At 31.0% G+C, this 26,360-nt stretch overlaps 2 protein-coding genes across 3 annotated transcripts; one reads left to right on the forward strand and one right to left on the reverse strand.

Annotated features, from left to right (window-relative positions):
• The first annotated feature begins 424 nt into the window (after positions 1–424).
• On the forward strand, positions 425–16,762 carry LOC137919775 (senecionine N-oxygenase-like). The gene is made up of 8 exons (XM_068762961.1): positions 425–631; positions 8,905–9,104; positions 11,959–12,097; positions 13,225–13,396; positions 14,149–14,421; positions 14,821–14,981; positions 15,335–15,478; positions 16,342–16,762. The coding sequence occupies exons 1-8, from the start codon at positions 551–553 to the stop codon at positions 16,543–16,545; spliced, it is 1,374 nt and encodes a 457-aa protein (XP_068619062.1). The 5' UTR covers positions 425–550; the 3' UTR covers positions 16,546–16,762.
• A 480-nt stretch (positions 16,763–17,242) lies between these two features.
• On the reverse strand, positions 17,243–26,062 carry LOC137919787 (senecionine N-oxygenase-like). Of its 2 annotated transcripts, none has more exons than XM_068762977.1 (8): positions 25,928–26,062; positions 22,057–22,259; positions 21,693–21,831; positions 20,483–20,654; positions 19,532–19,807; positions 18,734–18,897; positions 18,383–18,526; positions 17,243–17,817 (listed from the first exon to the last, which is right to left on the reverse strand). In XM_068762977.1, the coding sequence occupies exons 1-8, from the start codon at positions 26,018–26,020 to the stop codon at positions 17,611–17,613; spliced, it is 1,398 nt and encodes a 465-aa protein (XP_068619078.1). In that variant the 5' UTR covers positions 26,021–26,062; the 3' UTR covers positions 17,243–17,610. The 2 variants fall into 2 exon arrangements, with proteins under 2 accessions (XP_068619078.1, XP_068619079.1); XM_068762978.1 differs by lacking the exon at positions 25,928–26,062 and adding an exon at positions 23,053–23,209 and having other exon boundaries at positions 17,244–17,817.
• Between the last annotated feature and the right edge of the window lie 298 nt (positions 26,063–26,360).

The raw sequence follows: 26,360 nt of genomic DNA on the forward strand, positions 1-26,360 counted from the left end.
TAAACTAAAATTTAAAACTCGAAACCGGATAATATAGTCCTTTCTTGTTTATTCGTAAAATTTAAAATTATACTAAAATACAAAAATATAAATGTTTTACGTATAATTTAATACTTTCTCTTTTCTTGTCGTAAAATTTTAATCGATGTAAATATCGAGCGTTGCAAAGTTAAAAAATAATGAAATTATATAACTTACGAAATATATGTTTTCAATTGTTAACGGTTAAATACATATAAATTGAGATATTTATTTAAAAAGCGAAAGGTAACGAAAATTTCTGAAATAAAAAAGGTACGTACAATGCTACGGAAAAAATTAAATCATTATAATATTTTTTTCTTAACGCAATACAGGTATGTGAGTCATAGAGTCTCCGGTAGCAAGGCAGTCAAGCTGGTCCCTACTTCAGTTCTGCAGTCGATGCTTGATGCGCAATCTCGCCGTGTCTTCGTTCGAAGGTGGTCCTCCGGAAACGTTACGAACTAATAATAAATTGCGTAACTTTTAAGTATTAAAGAAAACTTTAAATTTATAATATTGTAATAAAATGACTAGTTCTCTGTGGTCATGTGTTGTAGTTTTGTGTTTAACGAATTTTGTGCTGGAAACTACAGAAGGCCAAGCAGTGGTATGATTTATTTAATAATTTATTAAAATTAATTTTAACCCACAAACTTTTTTCGAAAGGGCTAACTAATATTTTTTGTATTTTCCAAATAGAAAATTGACTGTTATATTTTTTATAACTGCAATAAATCAATGGTTGTAGTAACAACTTCGCGTTTCAAATTGGTTATTTATTGAGTTTGTCTTATATACAGTATCAATAAATTTATAGCATATTTGTAACAATTACTATTAAAGACGTCAATAAGATTATATTAAAAGTAGTAGTAACAAGTCTAGTTAAAACTTCGTAATGTTTTTCTATAATACTTGATTATTAATTTAATAATTGACTAAAATAAACAAAATATTTACGAGTACTATTTGCGAAAAACTAAATGAAATTATTAAATAAAGGCCATAAAAATAAATGCCAATAAAATCTGTGCGAATTTATAAAAGTTGATTTTAAAAGCTCGTCGGCTATGATGGAAGCGGGAAAAATGCAGGTGGAAACAAAACGGGAAGCTAACAGCGAGTTGTCAGCTCTATTTACTCCATATTTGTAGAACTGCATACATTATTGGCTGATCATGGCACGTGCTATTTCGTGCTCTGATGCTGGCCAGTTTTAAAAGACTTCCATATTAATATTAAAAATTAAACTTATGCATTTGATTTGTTTTCAAATTATTCAAACATGTTTCTTTTGTACTACATTGTATTAATAAAATAGAAGATTATAGTTTTCAATATTATTTATTAATTTAATTAATTTCAAATACTTCTTAAAAATATCTTCAAGTAAATCAATAAAATGTATTTTATAATTTTAATATAAGGTATTATATTGCGAAAATTTTTCTACACAAGTTTTTCTTCAACGAAATTAGAGATTTAAAATATGTTTACATTTTTCAAATTATAAAAGTAAATAGTTTTTGCACGATCATTTGTAATCAAAAATGAATACCTTATTAAAAATATAAAAAGTTTGTGATATTGTGTCTGTTTGTGATATGTGTGTATTACTCTGTACGATAAATTATTATACATTTACACACATAAAATTTACGATTTTTTTGTTTTGATTTTATTTATTCACAAGCTATGTCAATAACATAAATACTTACATCCTATTATTAATAATTATACATATCCTTATTTACTAGCGTTTGTATATGTAAAAAAAAACCCACAAAATGAGTCTATTACCAATCACAAATTATATTTATCATTACAATATTATTAACATTAACACTGAAAATATATTAAAAAATAAATTCTATCATAATTATTATATAAAATCAAAGATTCTAAAGATTAATTAATGTTAAAACAATAATTAAGATTACAATGCCAACTACAATCCTAACAGACATAACATTCTTAAGATTCCTAAGGTTTTACAACATGGAATGAGCTCGATATTTCTGTTTATTTCTTGTAAGTCAATTATTAGAATATTTATAAAAGATATAAATATTTGAATAGCAATTAATAAAGAAAAAGCTTATATATATATATACATATATATCCTGGAAGAATAAAGAAAATAAAAATAAAACTTCGTTAAGGACATGGAGAAAAAACGGTAGTGTTATATACAACAAAAACAAGGAATCTATATTATTTAGGCCACATTATGAGAAACTTTTCGTACGAGTTAAGATTTCTCGGAAAGAAAATTGTGGGAAGAACAAGAATATCTTGGCTATAAAACTTACGTCAGTGGTTTACAAAAAGTTCCGTTCGCGTTTTAGCTGCGGTGTCAGAAATTTAGATTGCCATAGTGGTCGCTGATCTTCGTAAGAAAACGGGCACTTTAAGAACAAAAAATGGATAAATCTCATCAAGAGAATCGCAAATAGTTAAGATAAAGATAAAGATGAAAGATAAAATTAATTTATTCAACGCTGGAACTTACAACAGAACTCATATTGATCGTCAATTTATTATCTATTATTTTTACTGTCTATTTTATATTTAATTTTACTCTAGTTCGCAAGATGTTATATTTGTCAAAAAGAAGCAGGAAGAAACGCTACAACAAGACAACGAATGGAAACACATTAACAGCGCTTTGATATAACCGAATTCCCGGCAATCTTTTGAAGATTTCGATCTCTCTTCATTGTGTCAAGGTCGAAAATAACTATACGGGTACAATGGCTTATTAATAGTGTTTATGGTGCCATGTTGGGTTTATCTGACGGGTCATGCGACAACTGGCAGTCCTTGACAGCATTTGCATCGACTCTTCGTCAGAAACAATTTAGACACGCATGTAAAATATTCTGTATTTACACCACACAATTTTTACAACATTGTTCACCGAATTTTAATAAATTGAGTTTTGGTTTGTTGAACTAGCGCTTGTTGTAGTTGTCTGTCATCATAATTGCAATTAGTGCTGTAGTTTTTAATTGCTTTGTATTTATGTATAATTTTGTTGGCAAACGACTCATAAGTCGTAATCATAAAATCAATTAATAAATGTAATATAATGGAAACTTCGTGTACTGAGATAATAATAAATAATTGAATAAACATTCAGTTGCAATCTTAAATGTAATCATATCATACTTAGCTAAAGCCTTTCGTCTTTGTGTACTTCGAACTCGCAATGAACGTTCATGTTTTCTAGTCGACCATTCTATTTATCGTTGTACATAATTATCGTACCTGTCAGTAGAGTTATTTGAACTGCACTTGCAATAATATAGGTATAATAATAATAGGTGTTATTGTTGTGAATAATATTGTTTTTATTCGTTTAATTTTTTGCAAAAATTCGACTTTATATACTTATGTTACCTTTTTAATATGACCAGAAAATAATATTTTTTGTAATCGTGTAAGTAATACTAACAAATTAAATATATATACATCTTCCCCGCCCAATATCCCACAGTGTCTTAAAATAAAGGTCTACGAATAATGTCTTACCAGTAATGCTTTATTGCGCTGAAATACGGTTTTTCAATGCGGGCTTCATTAGCAGCCTTACCTTATACCTCAACGAGATACGGAAAGGGCTTTGATCGAAATTTATGTACGAGATATAATAATTAATAAAGGGTTCGAAAGAAAGAAGCCGATGTAACACAAACAAGTCTCCAAACACAGAGCAGTTCGCTGCTGGTGTCTGAAGGTACTGAAGTAAAGATGTCCAGCCACACGGTGGACTGGTGACCCTGTTAAGGTCGTTGGAAGACATTAGATGCAGGCCGCAAACTACCGCTTCTATTGGAAATCTCTAGAGAAAGCCTAGGCCCAAACTTTGAGACTTCCTGTAGCTGAAATGAATATAATAATATTAAACCCTAAAAAAATGGTAAATATGATATGTGTCTTTCTATAGATGTCAGACAAATTAGTAAACTTAAGCTTACTGTAAAGTATTTTTTCTTATCAATAAAACTTAATATGTATTCAAAAGACGTTACGTTGTATCTGTGATATTACTCAAACCGAATCTACATAATTGTTTACGTTGTACACACAATTCAACGTCCATGAATGTAAAATCAGCTTGCAAGCGACTTTCGCTTTCATTCAACGGTATTATAGCTTCTTATTCTGCCCACATAATTATTTGCATGTTTATGCAATCTCGTACACTTGAAGAGTTAGCGAGCTTCGTTCTATCTTCTGACATAGAGGGCAAGACATTTTTAGTTGTATGTACTGAAAATCCATTTAATACTTTTTTCTGAGAGCTATCTATATATTGTTCCCAAAAAGAAACAATAATAAGATAAAGTTTATGATGATATGAATATCCATTATTGATTATTGTACTAATAATATTTCGTGTATTACAAAAACCCAGTTTTAAATGCTGTGTCGATCTGAGCCTATAATTTAAAACGTGAAGCGATAGTTTTGCTACCGACTGTACATTCACAGATGAACTGCGATTATAAAGCAATAAAAATGTTGTTAACTTCAACCAAGTAATTTTGTGGTTAGCGAAGATATAGAATTTAATCTTCTTTACTTTATTAATGCTTTCTTCCATTACATGCTTAAATATTGTTCTTGAATCTAATTGAAATTAGTAAAGACCGAACCGAGGTATTTACTTAGGTTGTTGTGCTTTAACTTTATTTATAAAATACTTGTTATTTGTGAGGCCCTATTGGCAAGCTTACAGTTTCTCAACGAGACATAGGGCACGGGGTTTTTCTGCGAGGTCAGGAGTGGACACTACTACCACCCACCTAAAGGTGGACAGACGAACCTTGTTAAGGTCGTCGGAAGACACTGCATGTAGGCCACTTTCAACCGGTCCTTTTGTAAATCTATAGGTGTCTGAAATGATTATAATAAAAATAGTAGTTTTAATATTTAATTACACAGTACAATGTGTGCTATGAGAAATTCGTTGAAATTTTCGGTCTTCAACAGATAGATCTGGTCCTAAAAAAATATTTTTAAATGTTAAACGAATAAGATATTCAATCTCGACACAATCGAGACAATCGAGAATCGATAATTCAAAAGAGGCTTTTGAATATTTAAATCTGCGGCGTACGAAATTGCATTCGACATTTGGACAAAAAGTTCTACAAAAAAAATCGTTTTCAATTGAACTGTCTCTTTTGTTACGGCTTCCTTTCAGCTGCAATTTAAAATTCGTCTTCTAGCGAATCGTCGATATCTTAATATATATATATATATATATTTGCAATACATTTGATTGAATTAGAAGAAACTCGGATATCATGCAGTAATTGTTAAAGAAGGACAGTATAAAATGAGTATCATTATCATAAAATGGCGTAAAGAAACGTGTTTGACGATGCAGCTGGAGTACCGTCGATACTCTCTTTTGGTCCTATGCATGCGAATGTGTCTAAACACACCTATATATATATATATATATATATATATATATATATATATATATATATATATATATATATATATATATATATATATATATATATTATATATAATTCCAATATGCAACACACATATGTCGATTAATAATTAAAATGTTTTTAAATTTAAATTTTTATGAATATATGAACTTATGTCCAATTGATTATTGTGTCATCACAGAGGTGGGTTTATCGAATGTAATATAAAATCCACCGAAACGAGATTAAGATATTTTGTGAAGAGATATTTTCCTTCTCAATTTGTATAGTGGAAGATATATTTACCTCAAGTGGGTTTTTATCGGGAGAATCAAATTATTGGCTAATAATTATAATGCGCTATAGCTATAATAATGTTGCTCTATTTTTTATCTTTATAAATTAAAAAGCAAGACTTATTTGGCTATTACCGTTTTATTAAAACGAAGAGGTTATTATATAAAAAATATGGAGAATATAGTAAAAATAATACTTTTTCTCATATACAGCACAGACTATATAGAAACATCTATCTCTATATGTCAAATCTTTGACGTCAATCAAAACTAAAAAAGGATAATGAAAGTATCGCAATAATTATTTTGAAGTATTGTTTATATTTATTTACCTGTACATATGTTTTCTTCTGAACCACAACAAATAAGTTTGAGAGTACGCATACTGTCGTGCTAGCTAGTTGTAACGTAAATTAGTTCTAGCTAACTACTATTTTAGAATTATTCCCTTTTGAGTATCGATATTGAATAAAGAATTTATTAAATTAGTAAACTAGTCAGTAACTGACCATCAAGTTACTGAACATAACGACCGGCTCGCCCACGAGAGTGCGCTCCTATTAATCCATATTTTACTAGATATCGCGCCCACGTATCGAAACAGAGTAATGCTTACGTGTTACGGTTTAGCTGAAGATAAATATAGGCTTGACCATTTTACCTATCACGACAGCTATCTACAAAGAATGCGGTAAATACCTTTAGGAATATAACACTTATACCAATATTACAGACGTTTGGGACGCAAGTATCCTTATAGAGAAAATAACAAAAAATTGATACATAACTTTATTTAAAGCAGGGAGATTCCTGGGATATCTTTTTAGATTATTTATATACTTCCAATATACCTTTAGTGAAAATAATTACTTATTCTATGCCGAAATACGTGTTGTTAGCCCGAAGGCTTTTACAGCTTAATCAGAACCGAGTTCACGGGAAAATAATTAGTGCTTACAATAACTAGATATTTCAATTATATTAAATATGCGATATTTTGAACTATATGTTTATGTATTCGTAAGTCGCATGATTGTTTCCATTATTTTTCGTTTTGTTACGTTTATTTTTTAATTTATTCATATTAAATTATTATTATTAAAAAAATTAACTTTTGAGTACTAAAATGCTAATACACTATTAATTAAACTTTTTTATAATAATACAGTATACTATTGTATTAAAATATAAAGATACAACTTATTGCGTTCTTGCATAATGTAAACGTTACCGCCATACATACATGTATTTAAGAATAACATTTGGAAGTTATATTTCGAGTTTCTGATTGTCTACGTACTGACCAAAATACAAGTTATTTGTAAAACAATAGCGCATTCAATATTTATGTCTTTAAATTATATGGAATAAGCTTTCTTATAAACGATATTACTATGCTATATAAGTATTTGTTAGTTGCACGTTTCTATAGAAGCTGAACATTTTATTCCAAATTTAAATAATTTCGTAAAACAGTTAAATCAGTTGATGTTTAGTCTATAAAATAAAGGCCTCTTCATTGATTTAATGTCATTAAAATATAAATGGTTTAGGCGTTGTAAAATAGGACAGTTGTCCGCGTTATGCAAGACAAAAAGTGGGTGATACTGCCGCGGCTTACACGCGTTATAATGATAATGGGTAAATCCGTTAACGGAATTTTTACGCCTAGATTTTTTTGTACAATTTATTATTATTGTGAGGAAATTTGATGGTTATAGATGAAATAATGATTTAGATAATCATTTTTGCATAAATATGTTTATAACTTAATGTACAGCAAGAACTTGTTTGAATACCAATGCTCTATTTGGGTTATGAAGCGTCAGAGCTTTCAAAACATCTTTTATTAAGTGCACATTGGTTAAAACATAAAATATCAGAACAATATACGGAAGAATTATTTTAATGGTATTTAAAAAATAAATAGCTTTATTAATATTTACGTAACCGTTAATATTTGGTTCCCACAGTAAATATTGGTCCATTTTGATATATCCAATGCGTCATGAACGAAGCTTGGATAAATGTTAAACATACCCTTGACACGTTAGTAATTTTATTGTCATCATATACTTTTATGTTGTGAAGTTGTCTGATTTTGCCTCAAGTAATCACGTGTTGAGTTGAGTGTGAACGTTTTACCATTGAGCAATGGTAGCCCAGAGGACAAATTGTTACATCGTTGGACAAATTGTTGTGGATAAAAAGAACACAAATTGTTACATCATTATACTACTTACATTATAAATTTAATAACAATTAAAGAATTTACAACCCTTACTATTTTGTAAGTAAAAATACAAACAATAATAATAAAAAGCATCGTGTAAGCATATATTATAGTTTTTTTTATATATCCTTGCAGTAATCTAACTTGAGCAGCGTAAGAGAATTGAATTATGCGATCGTAAGTCGCGGGTTTGATTCCTGCGAAGCCACCTTATATAATTGAACTTTTGTGCATTAATTATATAGGATTGCTATTGCTCAAAAACATGTTTACGGGGGATAGACAACAGCGTTCTATGCCTGCCATAATACCACACTGCGATCGCCAACCCGCTTGCCAAACGTGGTGGTTATGGTAATTTTCGTATAGAAATCTTTGGGAGAAGGCTATGGCTGGCAGTGGGCGTCTAAAAAAAATGAAAACTAAAAATTATTATTTCCAACAAATGACGAAAATAACAAAATTCTTATTCAACATCAAAAGATGAAATTGTTTCATAATATTATTTAAAGAAAATTTTGTCATAATGTTATTTAAGCTCTACCAGAAAGATTTGAAAAAGCTATAGCTATAACAAATATTTCTGCAATATCAAGTTTCATTACTACATTAAAAAAAATCTTGAAAGAGAATCGAGAATCTTTTTGTAGGAACAATATCAAATGTATGTATAACAAAAAATCACATTTACCTTTGATCGAAATTAAGGCAAAGCTGTAAAATTTTAAATAAAACATTTTTTATACTGATAAGAGAATACGAGAAAACTAACATTTAATATTTCAATAATGTTGTGTAGTATTTTGTGTGAAAATTAATTTGAAGCGGTTGTTATTTCAAAAATATTTTTTTTTGATTAAAAATAAAGCATTATATCTTAATTAAAAATATTTTTTAGCCATTACAGATGAAGCAAGCGTGTGTAGTTGGCGCCGGTTATTCCGGACTGGCGGCCGCTAGATATCTACAGGAGTATGGAGTTAACTTCACTGTGTACGAGGCTTCACGTCACATCGGCGGCACTTGGAGGTTTGACCCCCATGTTGGAACCGATGAAGATGGCCTTCCGTTATTCACTAGCATGTACAAGAAGCTAAGGTACGCTACATCTTATTGTAATAATCGTATTAGATCACTTTAAAGTGAGATCATCGGACGCACATTTATCCTTAACTATACATATTGAATGCGATGTTGGTCTCGCTTATAAATATTATATGTTTAATTTTTTTAAATTGTGTTTCATTCCGCTATATATACGTATGTTATATTTTATTTTGAGTTTAATGTACTTGACGTGTTATTGAAATTATGTATTTAATAATCTTCGTCATAACAACGTAAAATAAAACAGACCTTTGCTTGCTTTTGCATTGCTGAATTTTAACTTCATTTTAATTGGAAATTTTATCGGTAACCGCTTGTCCTTCGACAAATGCCTTCTCTAATGCTTTTCATTTTGACCTGTCCTTAGCAACACTTATCCATTTCACCTATATTATATGTGCTATGTTTTAAAGCCGTCTTCCAATCACTTTGTTTGTTTACCTTTGCTTATCTTACCGTCACGTGGGTACCCGTTACCAGTCACGTCCATATTTTTTGGACTTTCAACTCCTCTGTAAGCGGCATTTGTGGATTCCGTGAGTTCGAGGCGGTAGAGCGCAGGAGGCGCCCAGCATAAGACATTTTAAGGTAACGAAACCCGCGGGCTCTTGGGGGTTCCATGGCTCTCGGGGGATCCATGGCTCTCGCAACTATATACTACTATATCACCGGTTTGGCTACACTAAAATTTAAGTTATATTTAACTTTACAGCAAAGAATTTGTTAATCAGATTTTCTACATTTAAATTTTATGTAATAAAATCATTACCACCAATTTCTAGATAGACAAACATAAAGCGAAAATAACTTTTGAAATTATAAAAATTAACTAATTTTTAATTAACGGCAATTTAAATATGTATTAATTAACCGTAAGAGTGCTTCGCTAGGCTTATTAATCTTGTTAGTTGTTATTTTAAAGTGAAAGTTATACAAAGTCGCTGAACTCGCAGCCAATGTTACTTCATCTCCGGCCACATGTCCAGTTGCTTAACGCGTTAAGTAATTGATCATAAGTCGACGTTGATTATCAAAATATGCGATACTTAAACACTATTTATAAACAGATTATTAGATTACATCTTGCTAAAACTAAGTATTTTAAATTTCCTGTTGCTTTTCTAAAATATAAAATTTTTCGCGTCCAAACTTTAAGAGATAATTATTTTTAGTTATGTCTATGTGACCTTTTTAAACTTTACAAGAAAATGACTCTCTTTGAAAATATGCAATAAATAAATAGAAGAAATTATAATGTTCCATAAAAAAAATTATTGATTTAAATCTATTATATTGAAGGTGTAAATTAGCATAGTATCTGATATTTGATTTACAATGTCTCTAATATTAGTCCTTTATAAACCTTATTATATTTATTTACTCTTTATACATACTAAACCGTCGGTCCCTGTACGATAAAGTAAAAAATCGAAAGGACCACTGTAAAGGTGGACCAAGCCGGTCTTTGTCAACAAACTTACTCTTGTGCCAAATTAAGTGCCGAGTATTATGAATAAATATTTTACTTGGTTGGGAAGAATTTTATTTTATGCTACTAGGTAAACAGATTAAAAAGGTTACATAAACAATGTAAAACAGCAAACTTAATGCCTTAGGCTTTCTTTGTAAGTTAAACAATTTTAATATCAACGTATTGATTTTAATCCCTTTACTTCAAGTAAAGGGATTAAAATCAATACGTTATTTTTTGTAAATTGCAAATTGTGGCGAATTATATATTATTAGATCACTTACGATTCGTATGATAAACATATACATATACTTACTTATAGCAAAGCAAATAAGAGTATGAATATTAATTTCTTTAGTATATTTACATAAGTGTAATGAGTAGTGGTAGTTTTGTTTACATTATGATAATGGATTTACATAACTTGCGTTATTTGCAAGGATCTAAAAGTTTTTTGTAATATTTACATTTTAATTAGCTTAAATTAACTTTTACGGCATATTTTCTCTTACAAATGAGTTTTCTTTTACGCTCCTATGAATAGATCATTGATACTACTGGTGATGTCTTTCGTAGTTGGCCTCTTATTTAGGACTTTTAATTGTAATTGATTAAATAATGTTTTAGTTACATTTTAATAAGTTGAAGTTGCAATCAGAAGGTTACATAGCGCGTAGAACAGGTGAACGGTCACCTGTTCTACGCGCTATGTAACCTAGCTATGTATACCTCAACGGTGAGGTCTTAACGTTCTGGAGAGCTTGACCGGCAAGCGCGTCGTAGGCTGTCCATCAATAAGATGGACCAACGACCTCGGAAGTCACTCTCGGACCCTTTCGCTCTATGAACTCAGTTGAAATGAAGCTGTAAAAGCCTTAGGGCCAGCAGCAACTGCTTCTACAGAGAAAATGCATGGAGGACACTGGATGCAGGCCTCTTTCAAGCAGTCCGATCGGAAATCTATGGAGAAAGCCTGTGTATAACAATGGATGGCTCATTAAACGAAAGATTATATTAATTTACAAATATTTAAATAAGATGCCGCAAATATTCTTCTAGCATTTTATTTTATATTGCTTGTTTGAAAAATTTAATTCTTAAACACATCGCTTAATGAACATTAGACGTCAAAGGATCACATGCTGCTTATAAATACCATTTAAGTTATAATGTGATTATGTATATATGAAATTATTAATTTTTTATGCGTTTTGTAGTTTATAGGAAATATATACCAAAGTTACATGGTGATGGTGAATTAATAAAGTGGAATTTTCTTATAATCCCGTTGGAATTATGCCAGAGATTTCAGTTTTTTTTATGTATTTACGTTTCGTTATTTTAAAAGTATTTTTAAGAATTATTTCTTTTCAGGACAAACACACCTCGTCAGACAATGGAGTACGCAGGATTTAAGTTTCCCGATGATGCACCGTCTTATCCTTCTGGAGGTTGCTTCTATAAATACCTTAAGAATTTCGTCAAATACTTTGACCTAATGAAAAATATTCAAGTAAGTACTAATAAGCGAGGTTGATTTTGAGTTTATGTTAAAATTTAATTTATAACATTGTATGTAAGGTATTAAAATGATAAAGCATTTTGATCAGCAAAAAACCGTTATTGTACGCGTATTACCTCATTAAAGACAATCCATTGTTCTAAGATAGGCATTTGATTAAAAACGACGTGACTACTCTGAGCAACGCGTTGTGATTTGAAGTATTCAAAAGTTTATGCAGAATTATTTTTTACTTGAAATTGTTATTTAAATGGTCGAGATAGACGTTTAACTGGGAGTAAAACAACATTCATTAAATATGAAACATTTATATATATGAATGTTATAAAGCATCAAAATCTTTAACGCAAGAAATAAAAAACGAAATTATATAAGAGGTTCTAGTAGAGTTTGTTACAGTTGCTTAACGATCTTTGGATAAGACTATATTCGTAATTTTTCTACCAGATCGAATCAGGACTGAAGAGTTTCTTAGTCGAATGATAGTAACATAGACCAGCGGATTGACAAGTTGCAATCACGAACCAGCAAGCGCAGCTTAGATCGTCACAAGATAACCTTAATCATCGAAAAACGCTAGATTCCGTAGGCATTTTTGAGCGCATTTACAATTATCTTTCTCTTTTGAATCCACGATCTTCAAACACTAGAAAAAGTTCTTAATTGCTAGTACATTTTAGTTTACTATATAAAATAATAAAGTAAAATGTAGTAGCAATTAAAAGTAAAATGCCACAGTTCGTTATCATAATAGTCAAAACCATTATTAACGTATTAAGGTTTTTAAAATGAGTTTCATTAGTCCAGTGTTTTATTTAAGAGGTTCAACAACATACTTTTCACACAAAAAAGGTTAATAGGTTGGGGCGGTTGCGGGTTTTTTTATTTCGTGATGGCCACGAGCCGGTAGATACGGCAAGGTACGCTTTCCACTAGGCGAACCGATGACATAGTCGAGGGCTTGAGAATAGAACCGGCTTTGAGGGAGGTCTATGCCTGTCTGTGGGTGTCTATCGGCTGATATGATGATGACGATGCCACGAACATCATTTTCCTGTGCAGTCTTTCCTCTTCTCTCAACAGAAAGAAAGTTTTAATTATTTTCATTTACGTTGCAGCTCAGAAGTCTGGTGACGCGAATCAAATGGGCAGAAGACTATTGGAATGTGACATACATGAACACAGAAGATAAAAACTATTACACAGACGCTTGTAACTTTATCATCATCGCTAGTGGACAATATAGCAGACCTATAAGGCCTACATTTGAAGGAGAGGATCTTTTCAAAGGTAGAATTTAATTATACTATGTTATTTAAATAAGACTATAGACACTCATGTTTTGAAAAAGAACAACATTAGGCAAAGAGAAACAACAGAATCTTCCGTCGTTAAAATGTTGTATTCGAGCAAAAAACAACTTTGTGTTCCGTTCTTATCTGGATGAGCATTGTAATTTAATACGATGTTATTGGATTTTGTTTAGATACAAACCTTCCTTTAAAGAACATTTTTATTATATAGAAATTGACTTTAATACTTAATGAAGGGACGGAACCATGGCGCGATAATGTTATCGATAATACTCCGAGATCAGTGTCCTTTCTGAGGCCTTTGCAAATCGGTGACCGGAGCCCAGGCCTTCTTATCAACCTCTTATCTTAGTTACTAAGAAGCCGTTAAGAATAAGCGTCCGGAAACTCCATGAAGCTGTTAATGGCAATATGCAAACATCAGTGTTAAAAATATATGTTCATTTTATATATATTTATATCTAGTTACAATCATTATTTGTGAATACTTGTAAAGGTTCTGAGAAGAACGCCACAGGAGGCTAATTGGATAAAAATTAGAATGAGATGGTGCTCTTTAGTATTGCCATCCTTTAAGTTATGTTACGAGGATTCCAAACACGCCCTGATCTGTGAAGAGCCAAAAACAAAGTCTGACGAATCTTTTCGTGGTTACTTTCATAATACAGTGCAGGTTCATCAACCTTGCGCTGACTGCCGCCTTCGCCTTATAAGTATTTTATATTACAGGAAATATAATGCACAGTCACGATTACAAGGATCCGGAAACATTTAGAGATCGCAAGGTTTTGATAGTTGGCGCCGGTGCTTCTGGTTTGGACCTTGCCACGCACTTGGTGAACGTAACCAACAAATTGGTTCACAGCCATCATCTGATCTACAATCAACCTAATTTTCCAAGTCATTACGTGAAGAAACCTGACATTGACTCGTTTACGGCCGACGGTGTGATTTTTCAAGACGGTTCCTACGAGGAGGTTGAAGACGTCATATTCTGTACAGGTACACAGTATTTTTGTGTTATGCTTGGAATTGGTTGCATTTTTTTGAGACAAATGAAGTATAAGTACTCTACTATAGCTAATCTACAAGATATTCTGTGACTCCGCTTAATTTCGATAGGAACGGAAGAAAAGATTAAGACATTTTGCTTCTTCCAGTAAGTGCAAATCTTATATACGATTTACTTATCTCCTAAGATATAGATATTCCGTTATTGCACGGATCGCAAATTGAATTCATCAATTTGTACAATGACTAGTATTTTAAAAAGCTTTCCCTTTCTCATTACCTCCGCCATATTGAAACCCCGTACTGCCGCCATTTAGGAAATTCGTGGTTAATATTATGTTACGAAATATAAATTAATATTTATTTTAATTAATAATATTATGTTATCAGGTTATGAATATGATCATACGTTCCTGGACGAGAGCGCGGGTTTAACTGTATCGGGCAAATTCTTACTGCCATTGTACCAACATATCGTCAACATCAGGCACCCTACGATGACTTTCCTTGGAGTGGTTAAGAAGGTTATTACCCGAGTGATGGATGCGCAGGTTCGTATTTATACTTTTTATAGTATCTAAACTTAGAATTCATAAACAGGTTTATCAATATGAGTCAAAATAAAAACTTTTTTCATTTCAATCTAAAAAATGACTCCGTATAATCTATCGATACTTAGTAATTACATCTCATAGTTTGGAAATAAAATTGTTTTTTGAGAAGATTATGAATATAACATTGTACTAATAATTAAATTTCTTCCCTTATAAAATTTGATAATGTCATAGATATTGTACTTTTCCACTTGTTTTGTGGTATTCACTTGGATATTTCCATCACAAATTTCATTTAGAGGGTTTTATGTATTCTGACAGATTTGTAACTGTCTTTATAAACTTTACAGGCGCAATACGCAGCAGCGTTAGCAGGAGGTCTTTTTGAACTGCCATCTCAGGAAACTATGTTAAAAACTTGGTTGGATCACGTTCGTACTCTGCGCAACCAGCATTTGAGAATAATCGACGTTAATCTTGTAGGAGATGATATGGTAAGAATTCATAAGAAAGTTTCTCTTATCGACTTTGGCGTTTTATATACCTAATATATAAAAACGGACGCTCAAATCCGCAGTCTTTGTCTGGTATATTATTAATAAAGAGTTGCGCAATTACTTTAATAATGTACTTGTATGAATGGTTTCAATAACCGAATTAGATAGATATAAGGGAATAGTAAAATTATTTTTTACTCTTGTTTTTTTGTTACACCAATGGTTTTTTAATATTATTCGAATCTAACACGGGCTCTAAATATATAAAAATCTGTTACGTATCAAGCTTTTAACTGAATATTACATTTGATCCCATAATAGCAAGTAATTACTAGCGGATTGGCAATATGAAGTGTTAGCGGGCAGGCGAGACAGATGACCGTTGGGGCCTAACGGTTTTTGTGACGTCCACCAACAAGGTAGACAGACGAGCTTGTTAATGTCATCGGAAGATGCAAGATTCGGGCCGCTTTTAAACGGTCTTATTGGATATCAACTCTGTCTCCTATTGGATACTTATGAACCACTCTGTATCTCTTATGGCTAAAATAAATGAATCGATTAAGAGGGGTTCAGCCCTCACGAGCGACTGCAGTTCAAAATGCCAAGCGCTCGTTATTTTAAAGCCGAGGTCACTTTTCCGGGGTCCAGTCAGTCGATATAACAAATAATGTAATAGGCCGATTCAAAGCTCCAAATGAACTGTGATCTTTGTTTATGGTAAGCGCCTTCAGTGCTCTGTCAAGTCAAATTACATATGTCGACGACAAAAAGAACGCACTAAGAACGTTACGTGTATTCCTTTCTTTAGTTGTCTGCAATATAAACAAATATTTAAAAAAAATATGTTTTGTTTTCAGGATTATTATTTTGCCAATTTAACTTCCGAAGCCGGAGTCGTGAGGGCACCTCCCGTCCTAAAAGTGATACGCGATTTCAACGCGAAAAATAGGCTAGACGATCTTCTCAACTACAGGGATTATGACTACGAGATTCTAGACGACCTGCACTATGACAGAAAGTACAACCCTAGACCAGAAGACACGTGCCCTATTGAACTGTGAACACAAAATAGTTTTAATTTGTGACGTAACGTGAACACAGCGATAATTATTGTCGTTGTTATTAATAATATATAAATTGCAGAACTGTATCACATTCATAGGAATTGAATTTCAAAACAGTTGTTTTATATCCTCACTTCATATATCAAATAACGCTAGCAGAAAATTGATTTAATTTTCCGATGTTATAAAAAATTATGTAGAGAATTTATGGTGATACGGATAATATTAATACAATAAGATAATATATTAAAAATAATAATTCAATCGTATAATTCAATAATCAAATTAATTTTAAGAGATGTTTAACTTTTATATAAAAATTTTAGTTCTGTATAAATAATAGAAAAAAAATTTAAATTTAGTCTTATATGGAAGAAGAAATAAAATTACAATATTCTTGCATAAAATTACTTAACAATTAGTTTAATTAATTTCATTTTAGATGACTGCTACTTCTTAGTGGTTATAAAGTATAATTATGTTACCATTATATAAAAGAATTTGTGTAATATATAAAGTGTTACTATATATAGCTGTTTATTCAAATTACAGACAATATTATTGAAATTTATTTAAATTCCTTATAGTGAATAATGACTTATAGTCATGTTAGTAAAATGTTAGGTTCATGAATATACTTCAATCCGGTGTTTACGGAGGAAAAATAGCTTATAATAGAATAAAACATTTCGTAAATTTTATATTTCATTAATTAATTTCATGGCAAGTACTGTAATAATATCCAAGCTTTTGTAATACAACAGTCTCAAACATGCTCGGTAAACTCATATAGCATTTTAATGAATGTTGTGGAGAATGAATTTGTATTTGTTGTTATTACTTACAATAAAAGGCATAAAACTTAATGTAAATAATATTGAAAAATTTATACTTAATTTTTAATTATTAATGAAATTATTTTAGATTAATAATCACAATTTGAATAATTATAACATAAATATGAAAATACGCCTAATATATTAAGGATAAGTACAAAGTTTTTTTTTCATAAATTATTTGCATTAAACAACTTTTTAGTAATTGTTTTTTTTTTGTTACACCCTAAGGCGCGAAACTGTTGTTACTCTGTGATGTTTCGTTTTCGAGCCTCCTCGTGAATGTGTCGTTGTCTATAATCTCGTACACATAGTTTCTGTACGTGTATAGATTTTTAAGCTTCGCCTCCGTGTCGACTGCACGTATCTTGAACATAACCGGAGGAACCCTGTCTATGCCTGATTCTTTCGACATTTCTTCATAATATTGATCCTAAAAAAATTTAGTTAAATTTCGTTTTATAATCAATTAAAGTATAAAAAAGGTTAGGTTCAGTTTGACAGCTTCTATATTAATTTAAATATGTTAATATATGCACTTAAAATTATTAATAGTGACCACTTATGTACATCATGAGAATGTCAAGAGCTCGATTTGATAGAACCTAGAATCAGGGGAAAGGTAAAAGCGATAAAGGATGGTCACAGTAGGCTGGACTAACGCAGTTACAAAACGTATAACATTACCATGCGCTCCAACACTTTCCAAAGATAGAAAAGCCTGAAGAAAAATGGAGAGCAGAAACTTACGTCATTGGTCACGATCAATAGTCGTAAGGAAACAAATAAAAAAAAGAATCGAGAGGTTTCTGAATGCGATCCTTAAAGAGCAAACTCACAAGAAAATCCCATTTTTTCTTTGTGATAATTATGTGCATGAGGACATAAGTAACAAATAACTACTTGTTTATATTTATGACGATAAAACAAATATTTATTTTTGGATTTTGTTATATAGTTAATTTGTTATAAAATGTAGAAAACAATAAAAACTATACCTCTTTCTCTGCCAAAAAATGTATATCGGATAATGGCCGTCCTTTGGAACGAATAACTTCTACACTTCTCTGCCATTCGTTCATCATTTCTTCTTCAGAAGGCAATGTGAAGTTTCCTTTTATAAGGGCAGTTGTGTAACGGGCCTGTAAATCGAAAAAAAGTTTAAGCAATAAAAGTATGTAATCAAAAAAAAAGTATGTAATCTCAAAATTTTTTATTAGCACCAAAAAAGTCGATGTTTAAATTTGAATAGTTGTGAAATATAAAAGTAATGCGTGTTTTTATTATATTTTAGTGTATATCGTGAGTGTAAAAAACAGTTATTAATATGTATGATATTCAAATCTTACCTGCGCGTCTAAAGCGACGACGATACACGCACGGATTATGAGTCCCATTAAAACCATACTCGGTTGTTTTATATTCACCATGTACTTGTAAAGAGGGATCACACTGTGTTTGTCTATTGTTAAACCACTCGATTCATCCAGAAACGGATAGTAATATTCGTATCCTAAAAAAAAAGAATATAAATCATCAATATTATTTTTAATAGATCCTTAAGGATTGTAGTTAGATCCTCTTATAATCCTGATTTAAAAGCATTGTTGCATATAACTGTAGATCGCTGACACAAAAAATCGCAATTTAAAAAATCGCCAAACTGTACACCGAGTTTGTTAGAGAAAATAGGCGCTCTTATAAACTAATATTATTAAACTAGGATACATTTTAGTGTTACAATATTGGACCATGCATTTATATTATTAATAAAACTTTGTATTCATCAGGCAATGTCACAAACATTGTTGTGGTATATAAAAAGTATCTCTTAAATAAAGTTCTTCACATTTTCATCACTAAGTTCGAAGTGTAACATTAAGAAGTAGTCATATTTCTCAATAAGTCAATCTTGATAAATTTTTTAGTCTAATAATTTATTATGGATGGTGTCACATACTTTCTTTGTATGAACAGTCTGGTTAGATTTTATGTCTTTCGGGTTCTTTATATCTTTTTTTATAATATTGTACAATAATTATGTATATTGCTGTCCTGAAGTATATATCAGGTACTTGTCAAGCATTGATTTATGTTTAATTAAAATTGTTAATCGTTATTAATATTTGAAAAATTGGAAATTTTACCTGTGCAATAAATGACATCATCGAATTCTTCAAACGTGCCGTCAACAAAAAATGCTCCAGTTTCATTAAACTCTTTGATATCGGGTTTTCTGATGTAATGATCGGGGAATTTAGTTCGAAAGTTCACTTTTGAGTGGTGGCTGTGAATAAGGGTCTTACAACCGAAGGCAACGTCTATAGCTATGTCCATTCCAGAAGGTCCCGCGCCGACAACGAGGACACGACGGTTATTATATACATCAGGTACTCTATAGTCGTGACTATGAATTATAGTTCCTAGAAATGCAATTTAATTCATCATCTATAATTTACCAATACGTTTCAAATGAATGTCAAAGATGGGCAAAATTTTGTTCGTCGTCGTCTAAGAGCATATATCGCTAAAGGTAAGGTTAAATCATTAAGAGATCTAACTTCTTAAAAAAAAGTAAGAAAAACTTTTGTGTAGATTGATAATATGTGCTATTTCTTTAATAATAATGAAAAATGTGAGGGCGTCTATCAGCTGACATGACGATGAAGATGTATTGAACATTACCCAGTTAACAAACATTTGTCGTTGTTATAATGCTGCCAAATAAATGCTTCATGGCGCGGAGACGTGATCGGTAAAAGAGAAAGAACAAAAGCGCATTGATGCCTTGGAAATATTGTGCTGGAGAAGTATGTTTCGTGAAACGTGGACTTTGCGCAGTACTAATATCTCCATTCTTTAGAGGCTCAAAAAAAGTCCACTTTATGCTAAAGAAAGACGACGCTATAGAGAGTTGTCCATGTTCGAGTGAATGGCATAGGATCTAATGTACACTCAGGTTTGCAAAGGACGGATCAGATAGAGGAATTTACTGGATTGCTCAAGAATTATATCGCAGTGCCTCGATAGAATAAGATAAGAGACTATTAAAGGCCTGAAAAGTGAGGTTTTCTGACTAAGTTGAAAATGTAACCTACCCTTAAACAGTTGTTCACCAGTAATTTCAGGCATGTTGGGCTTGCTGAAATGTCCAGTTCCAATTATGACGAAATCATAATCTTCTTCAAATTCATCGCCCTTTAGAACATGCTTGTGTTTTATTCTCCAAACGTTATCTTGTCGTTTAACTGATATAACATTGTGAAGAAACTGAAATTATTAAACTAATTGTGAATAAGAATGAAACAGTTAAAAGAAAACCTTTATTACTTTCATGATTGTCTCCACTGGATCTTTAAGACAGGTGATAAGTTTAAGAACCCATATATAGAAAGAAATAACTTAGCATAGAATCCTGCGGAGACTTAGAATAATATGCTTATCGTTAAGTGTTATAGATATACCTGATGTTATTAAATTTAAGTAATTAGAATCGAAATCATATGCAGCTTTGTGGGTAAGGTAGAATTACTATAAAATAACCTGCATCAGGGAAATTCGTGCTAGTTTAAGTTTTGGCCTACGACAGAAAAATACAACTATAGCAATAATTATAACCAGCTACTCTAGAAAAAAATGATATATCTCTTCAAAAAATCGATATAAAATTTACCAGAGTAAGATATTTCAGAATCTATTTATTAATTAATATATTGAAGTGGCGAACGAATTGGTTGAGTTAAATTTGTGTTTTTTTTTAATTTTAAGATTCTTAATATAGTCTTCATCGATATTGCCGGCAGCATTCTAGGAAATAACAAAAATGCCAAGAAATGATCCACTAGCTCGAACTTGGTCGACATGCTATCGCAGATTCTTTATCGGGATTGTAAACTTCAAAGGGAATGCTCTTTTTCTTTCGCTCGTTTTAAAACTTTGTGTTCAGGAAAAGGGTTATAATTTTATTCACAGCGCACGCATTCATCATCATCATTCCAGCCATAGTAGCGTTACCATACTGTTGGACATAGGCCTCCCCCACAGATATCTAATAGAACCAGTTAGAAGGGGCCTGCATCCAGCGTCTTCTGGCAACCATAACAAGGTTATCTATCACCCTATCTATCACCTTGTGGGTGAACGTTTTACGCTTGGGTTGCCGCTCCGTGGTCTGCACTCTAGAACCTTAAGACCCCAGCGGCCACATATTCTGCGGCCTGTCCAATGCCATTTCAACTTCAATCCATTGGGCTATATCAATTACAGCATTCAAACGTAGGTAGGAAAAGGATATTGTTCGTCATTTACCTGTATATGTTGCTCCAAGTCGTAATGAGCTACATAAGATTTAATGTAGTCATAAAATAGACGCCAACTAGGATATGAGGGCATGTCTTTTGGAATTGGAAATCCTCGTAGTTCCATAGTAGGTTTCGGCAAATTGGTTCTGAAATTATGAATATTTCGAAACAAATAGTAACAATAATAATGAAATCGAAAAATTAACCAAAGAAATATCATGGAAGTTTCTTAACTAGTAAAAAGATGTTATTGTGTGAAAAATGTTTGTACATTTTATGAATTATGTTACATGTATTTTGATATATTATTATCTAAACAATTTTAATTGATAATGTTTTAACGTCCAATAATAAAATAAAACTATTATTACCTTAAATGCTTGTACATGCTTGTATGTAAATCTAAGCCATTTTCATCTTTGCCCACTCTGGGATCATATCTCCACGTACCGCCAACATAATTCGTTGCTTCCAGAACCGTAAAATTTATCCCTTCTTCTTTTAAATATTTTGCAGAAGTAAGTCCTGCAATCCCAGCGCCAATTACGCATACTCGAGGACTGTTTGATTTAGGCTGAGGTCGAAAACAGAGTTAGATTCTTAGTGATGAAATACATAGAGATATTATTGTATTAAATTTAGAACGATTTTTTTTAAATTAACGCTTGAAGAATAACCTAAAATATTTCATAAGTTTTAGAAAAAAATTATGTCGTTTTAAAAAAACCATGTAAACGCTTAAAGTACTTCTGAAAAATTCTAGTGGTGTATTACACAGAGAAACATAATAGTGAATGATTCTTTGTTAAATAATAGCAAAATCATTTGTTAGTTATATATTGCCTTAATATTTTGTGAAGGCGTTACAATTTAACATAAAAATAAATAATATATATTATCAGTGTTTCTTATTGCCTTTACATAATATTTTTTTATATTTCATATGTAATGTATTAGCTTTTTAATATTTTGCCCTTCATATTTAATAAAAAAATTAATAAGGTTAATTTTAAATAATTATTAATTTCCATAACATTTCATTACATCAAAACGGTCAATAATAAATTCATTTTTGTTGTTTTGAAAATTAAATACTCTTGATAAAAAATATTTGGTGTCTGTAACAATCTTCGTAAACGCACCATAGATGTTTGACATTTTTATAGACGTATTGAAAGTTGTGTTTATGCTATGATTCTGTCTTAGTTAACTAATGATTATTTTCGTCAAAATATGCCATAATGTACGTTGTACTTAATTCACTTGTTATATCATTCACTTGGTTTAATTGTCTTTTTTATAAAAAAATACAACAAACATTCAAAGATCGGTTAACACGGAATTTTGTGTCAAAAAGCTTCACTTACCATTTTCAGCTATATACTTTGTTTTGTGGTACATTAATAGGAAAATAAGAGCAAACTGTGATCACAAGCAAGTCTTATCAACGACAAATTTACTGTTTGTTAAATAAATGCGCGTAACTGTTACCACATTTCAGCACAACTAACTTACTACGTTAATATTGACAGATGTACAATGATAAAGTGTGATGTTATGATAGGTTAGACCATTGTTTATAAAATTTATGATTTTGTTGTATAAATATGATACTTTATCTCTAACGCGACCGCAAAACTGCGAAATCATGAGATAAAAATTATATTTGATTATCACGCTTTAATTCGGACATCTTTCGTAATAAATTTTTAGGCAAAATTATTTAAGTTATTGAATTATTAACTTTTTGCATATACTTTACTTTATATATTACTTTTAAGGTAAGGTTTGCTATAAAGTATATGCATCATGTTGTAAAATGCATAACCTGTTAATAATAACGTAAAGTTTTAATTAAATTTTCATTTTTGTTCAAGGTATACATTATTTTTAATATCAAAAATTTAAAGTTAACTCAATGTTAAGTAGAGGTACGAATGTAATGTAATTGTCATTTTGAGATGATGTAAGATGATATTTCATTGGTATTATTTATACATCCTATTGTGTCTTTTGAAACTCAAATAAACCGACCACCGGTATTAATAAATTTATTTGTACAATTAAAACTCCTGATATGTTATCAATACATAGAGGTTCCCATAATTCAACGTCAAGCCGAATTCAGACGATATAAATTATTTTATTAATTTCCAACAACCGGAACAGATGGAAGAATATTTTAAAATACAAGATAATTGCGTATTGAGGTCAGTATTGGGAAACGTCGCAAGAAAGAGTATAATGCGTAAATAAAATATAATAAAAATATACGCTAATATCTGTATTAAGTTGAAATTGTGGAGTAGATATTAAAGCTCACATTCATGGTTTAAAGGTTCATTCATATCAGCCATAGATGCCCACTGCAAGGCACAGGCCTTCCCTCACGATCGCCACAACGACGTTGGTTCACCGGTGAACCGACAATGGGAATGCCCACGCCGCATCTACCTGCACGCGGTCGCCACTCGAAAACCTTTCGGTCGTAACGGCCATCGGGTGCCCGAGCCATTTGCCCCGATGTTTAAAGGTTGTTGAATCCTTAATGTAAAAACATTGCCGTTTAATATTTAACACCTTTAAGTTTTTTGTCAAAATATTTTTCATTATACTAAAAAAATATGTCGGAAAACGACAAATATATTAGTAAAGACAATAGTCTCGCTTAATCCTAGCTGCCCATAGCTTATAGCTAAAAGCAGCTATAAGCTGTCTATATTTTCGATTCACTTAATACTTTATAGAACGGGTGGATAAGCGATTTCACAGTCCATAGTCCGAGATATTTTTTTTAATTTTTCGTAAGCCGCTATTGAATATATATGTAAAGGGACTGCAAAGAGGTTTAAAAAATACAGAATTAATATTTACTAAAGACAAATAAAAGTACAAACTATGTATATTAAATTAAATATCAAAAGCATTTGTTTTATTTCTATTAATAATTGTTTAAAGATAAATAATTGGTCACCTCTCAGAATTTTTTTCCGATCATGGATGGTTAATACTAACATGATTGACATTACTACGCAGTTCCGAATATTGAAATAATTTGACAAATAAACGAAGCCAAAACAGTAAACGAAATGAAGAAGATTCACTTTTTACTTTTGACATTATGTGCTAATTTTTTATACTGAATAATTTTAAATTGATTTTGTCTACCTATTTATTTTATCTACAACTTTGTATAGAAGATCGATCTAAATACTCATGTGTCGGTTTAATATAACATTACACTTGCAATGTGTTTTTTTAATATCTGTATGTACTATAGCAGTAGGTCCTGCTAAAACAGAAAGAGAAAGAAATAGTCTAATAGTCTAATGCTGGTACTTACGTAACGCCTATTGCTCATACTGATAAAGGTATTTGAGTATTAATTCATATATTAATAATTTTAAACAAATTAGTTGTTTCTACAATGGAAGAGATTCCAGTAAACTGTTAGGAAAAAATAGCTAAACCAACTTGTCTCTATGGACTATATTTTATTTTACTAGAAGCTTCGTTAGGTAAGGGCGCTGTATTTAATAAAATGATTGTGCCAACTAGGCTAGTTGTTGCACTACTCACAATGTAAAAAGGCATCATATAAGCCGCCTGCAGGATTGCCTTGTTCATAAAATAAAGATAAGTGTGAAGTATAATTGCAAAAGAAACATTAGGATAAAGTGTACTCTAACTGAAAATCTATTGATTGTACAGGAAGTAGCAAATCATATAAAAGAAGACAATGACTCGATATACACACAAACACGTTTTTAAGGTAGATAAATTCGCGAGTGTCCATTAGAAAATAATTGCTGCAAAACAATAAAAAAGCATTATTTATGAATTGGGTCCCCATAATAAAATACTATTAAAAACGTTCCAAACAATGAAAAAAGTACTTCTTTCTTGTGGTAAACAAGTTCAAAATCACTTGCGTTATTTGATAATGATGTCTTGGATTTGTTAAAAGTTAATTATACGTCGGTGGTTGGAATTTTTGTTTTGATTGGAGAATTTGTAGTAATTTATAGTAAATCAAAGGGTGTATAAAATAAATTGAGTTTATAAATTATTATAATTTTAAAGACACTTTTTTTTGAAATTATTTAGAGTTAGCCACTGCCCGCCCTATCGCTCGATTTCAGCTTTACAATTAGTTAATGAGACTCCTGTGTATCAATATAGTAATAAATATAACTAAAAAAGAGATGCTATAGAGGTAAATAAATATAAAAATATATATACCTGTTGATTCACTTTTGTGTTGTAACTTAAGACATTACTAAAAGGAAGACAGCAAGCGCACATAAATAACAGTAAATAATTTAATGAATTCATTTGTCTATAATTATTGAATATCAATACTTCTAATTTGTACACGTCTTCAGATAACACTGCGATGATTAGTGGCTTGAACCGAACATGTCGGTAAATTGACCTTATATTTTAAGGTAGGTCTAAACTGTATGCTTGTTATATATTCATTGTATATAAAAATTTAGAAAAAAAAAAACGCTCACAGTGTGAACCATTAAAAAAAGAATTCCCAAATAAAATTCTTACCAAGATTCTACGGTAAACCTTTGATACATTTTATGATAGTTGTATGTTTTAAGAGTATTGATGCTCTATTGCTGTGTTTAGTTCTGCATACATCGATTAAATATATGCGTGGTTG

The sequence above is a fragment of the Battus philenor genome, unplaced genomic scaffold (genome assembly GCF_028537555.1).
Source record: "Battus philenor isolate CCGP_79_NKW_IND1 unplaced genomic scaffold, ilBatPhil1.0.hap1 SCAF_17, whole genome shotgun sequence".
Classification (NCBI taxonomy): domain Eukaryota; kingdom Metazoa; phylum Arthropoda; class Insecta; order Lepidoptera; family Papilionidae; genus Battus; species Battus philenor.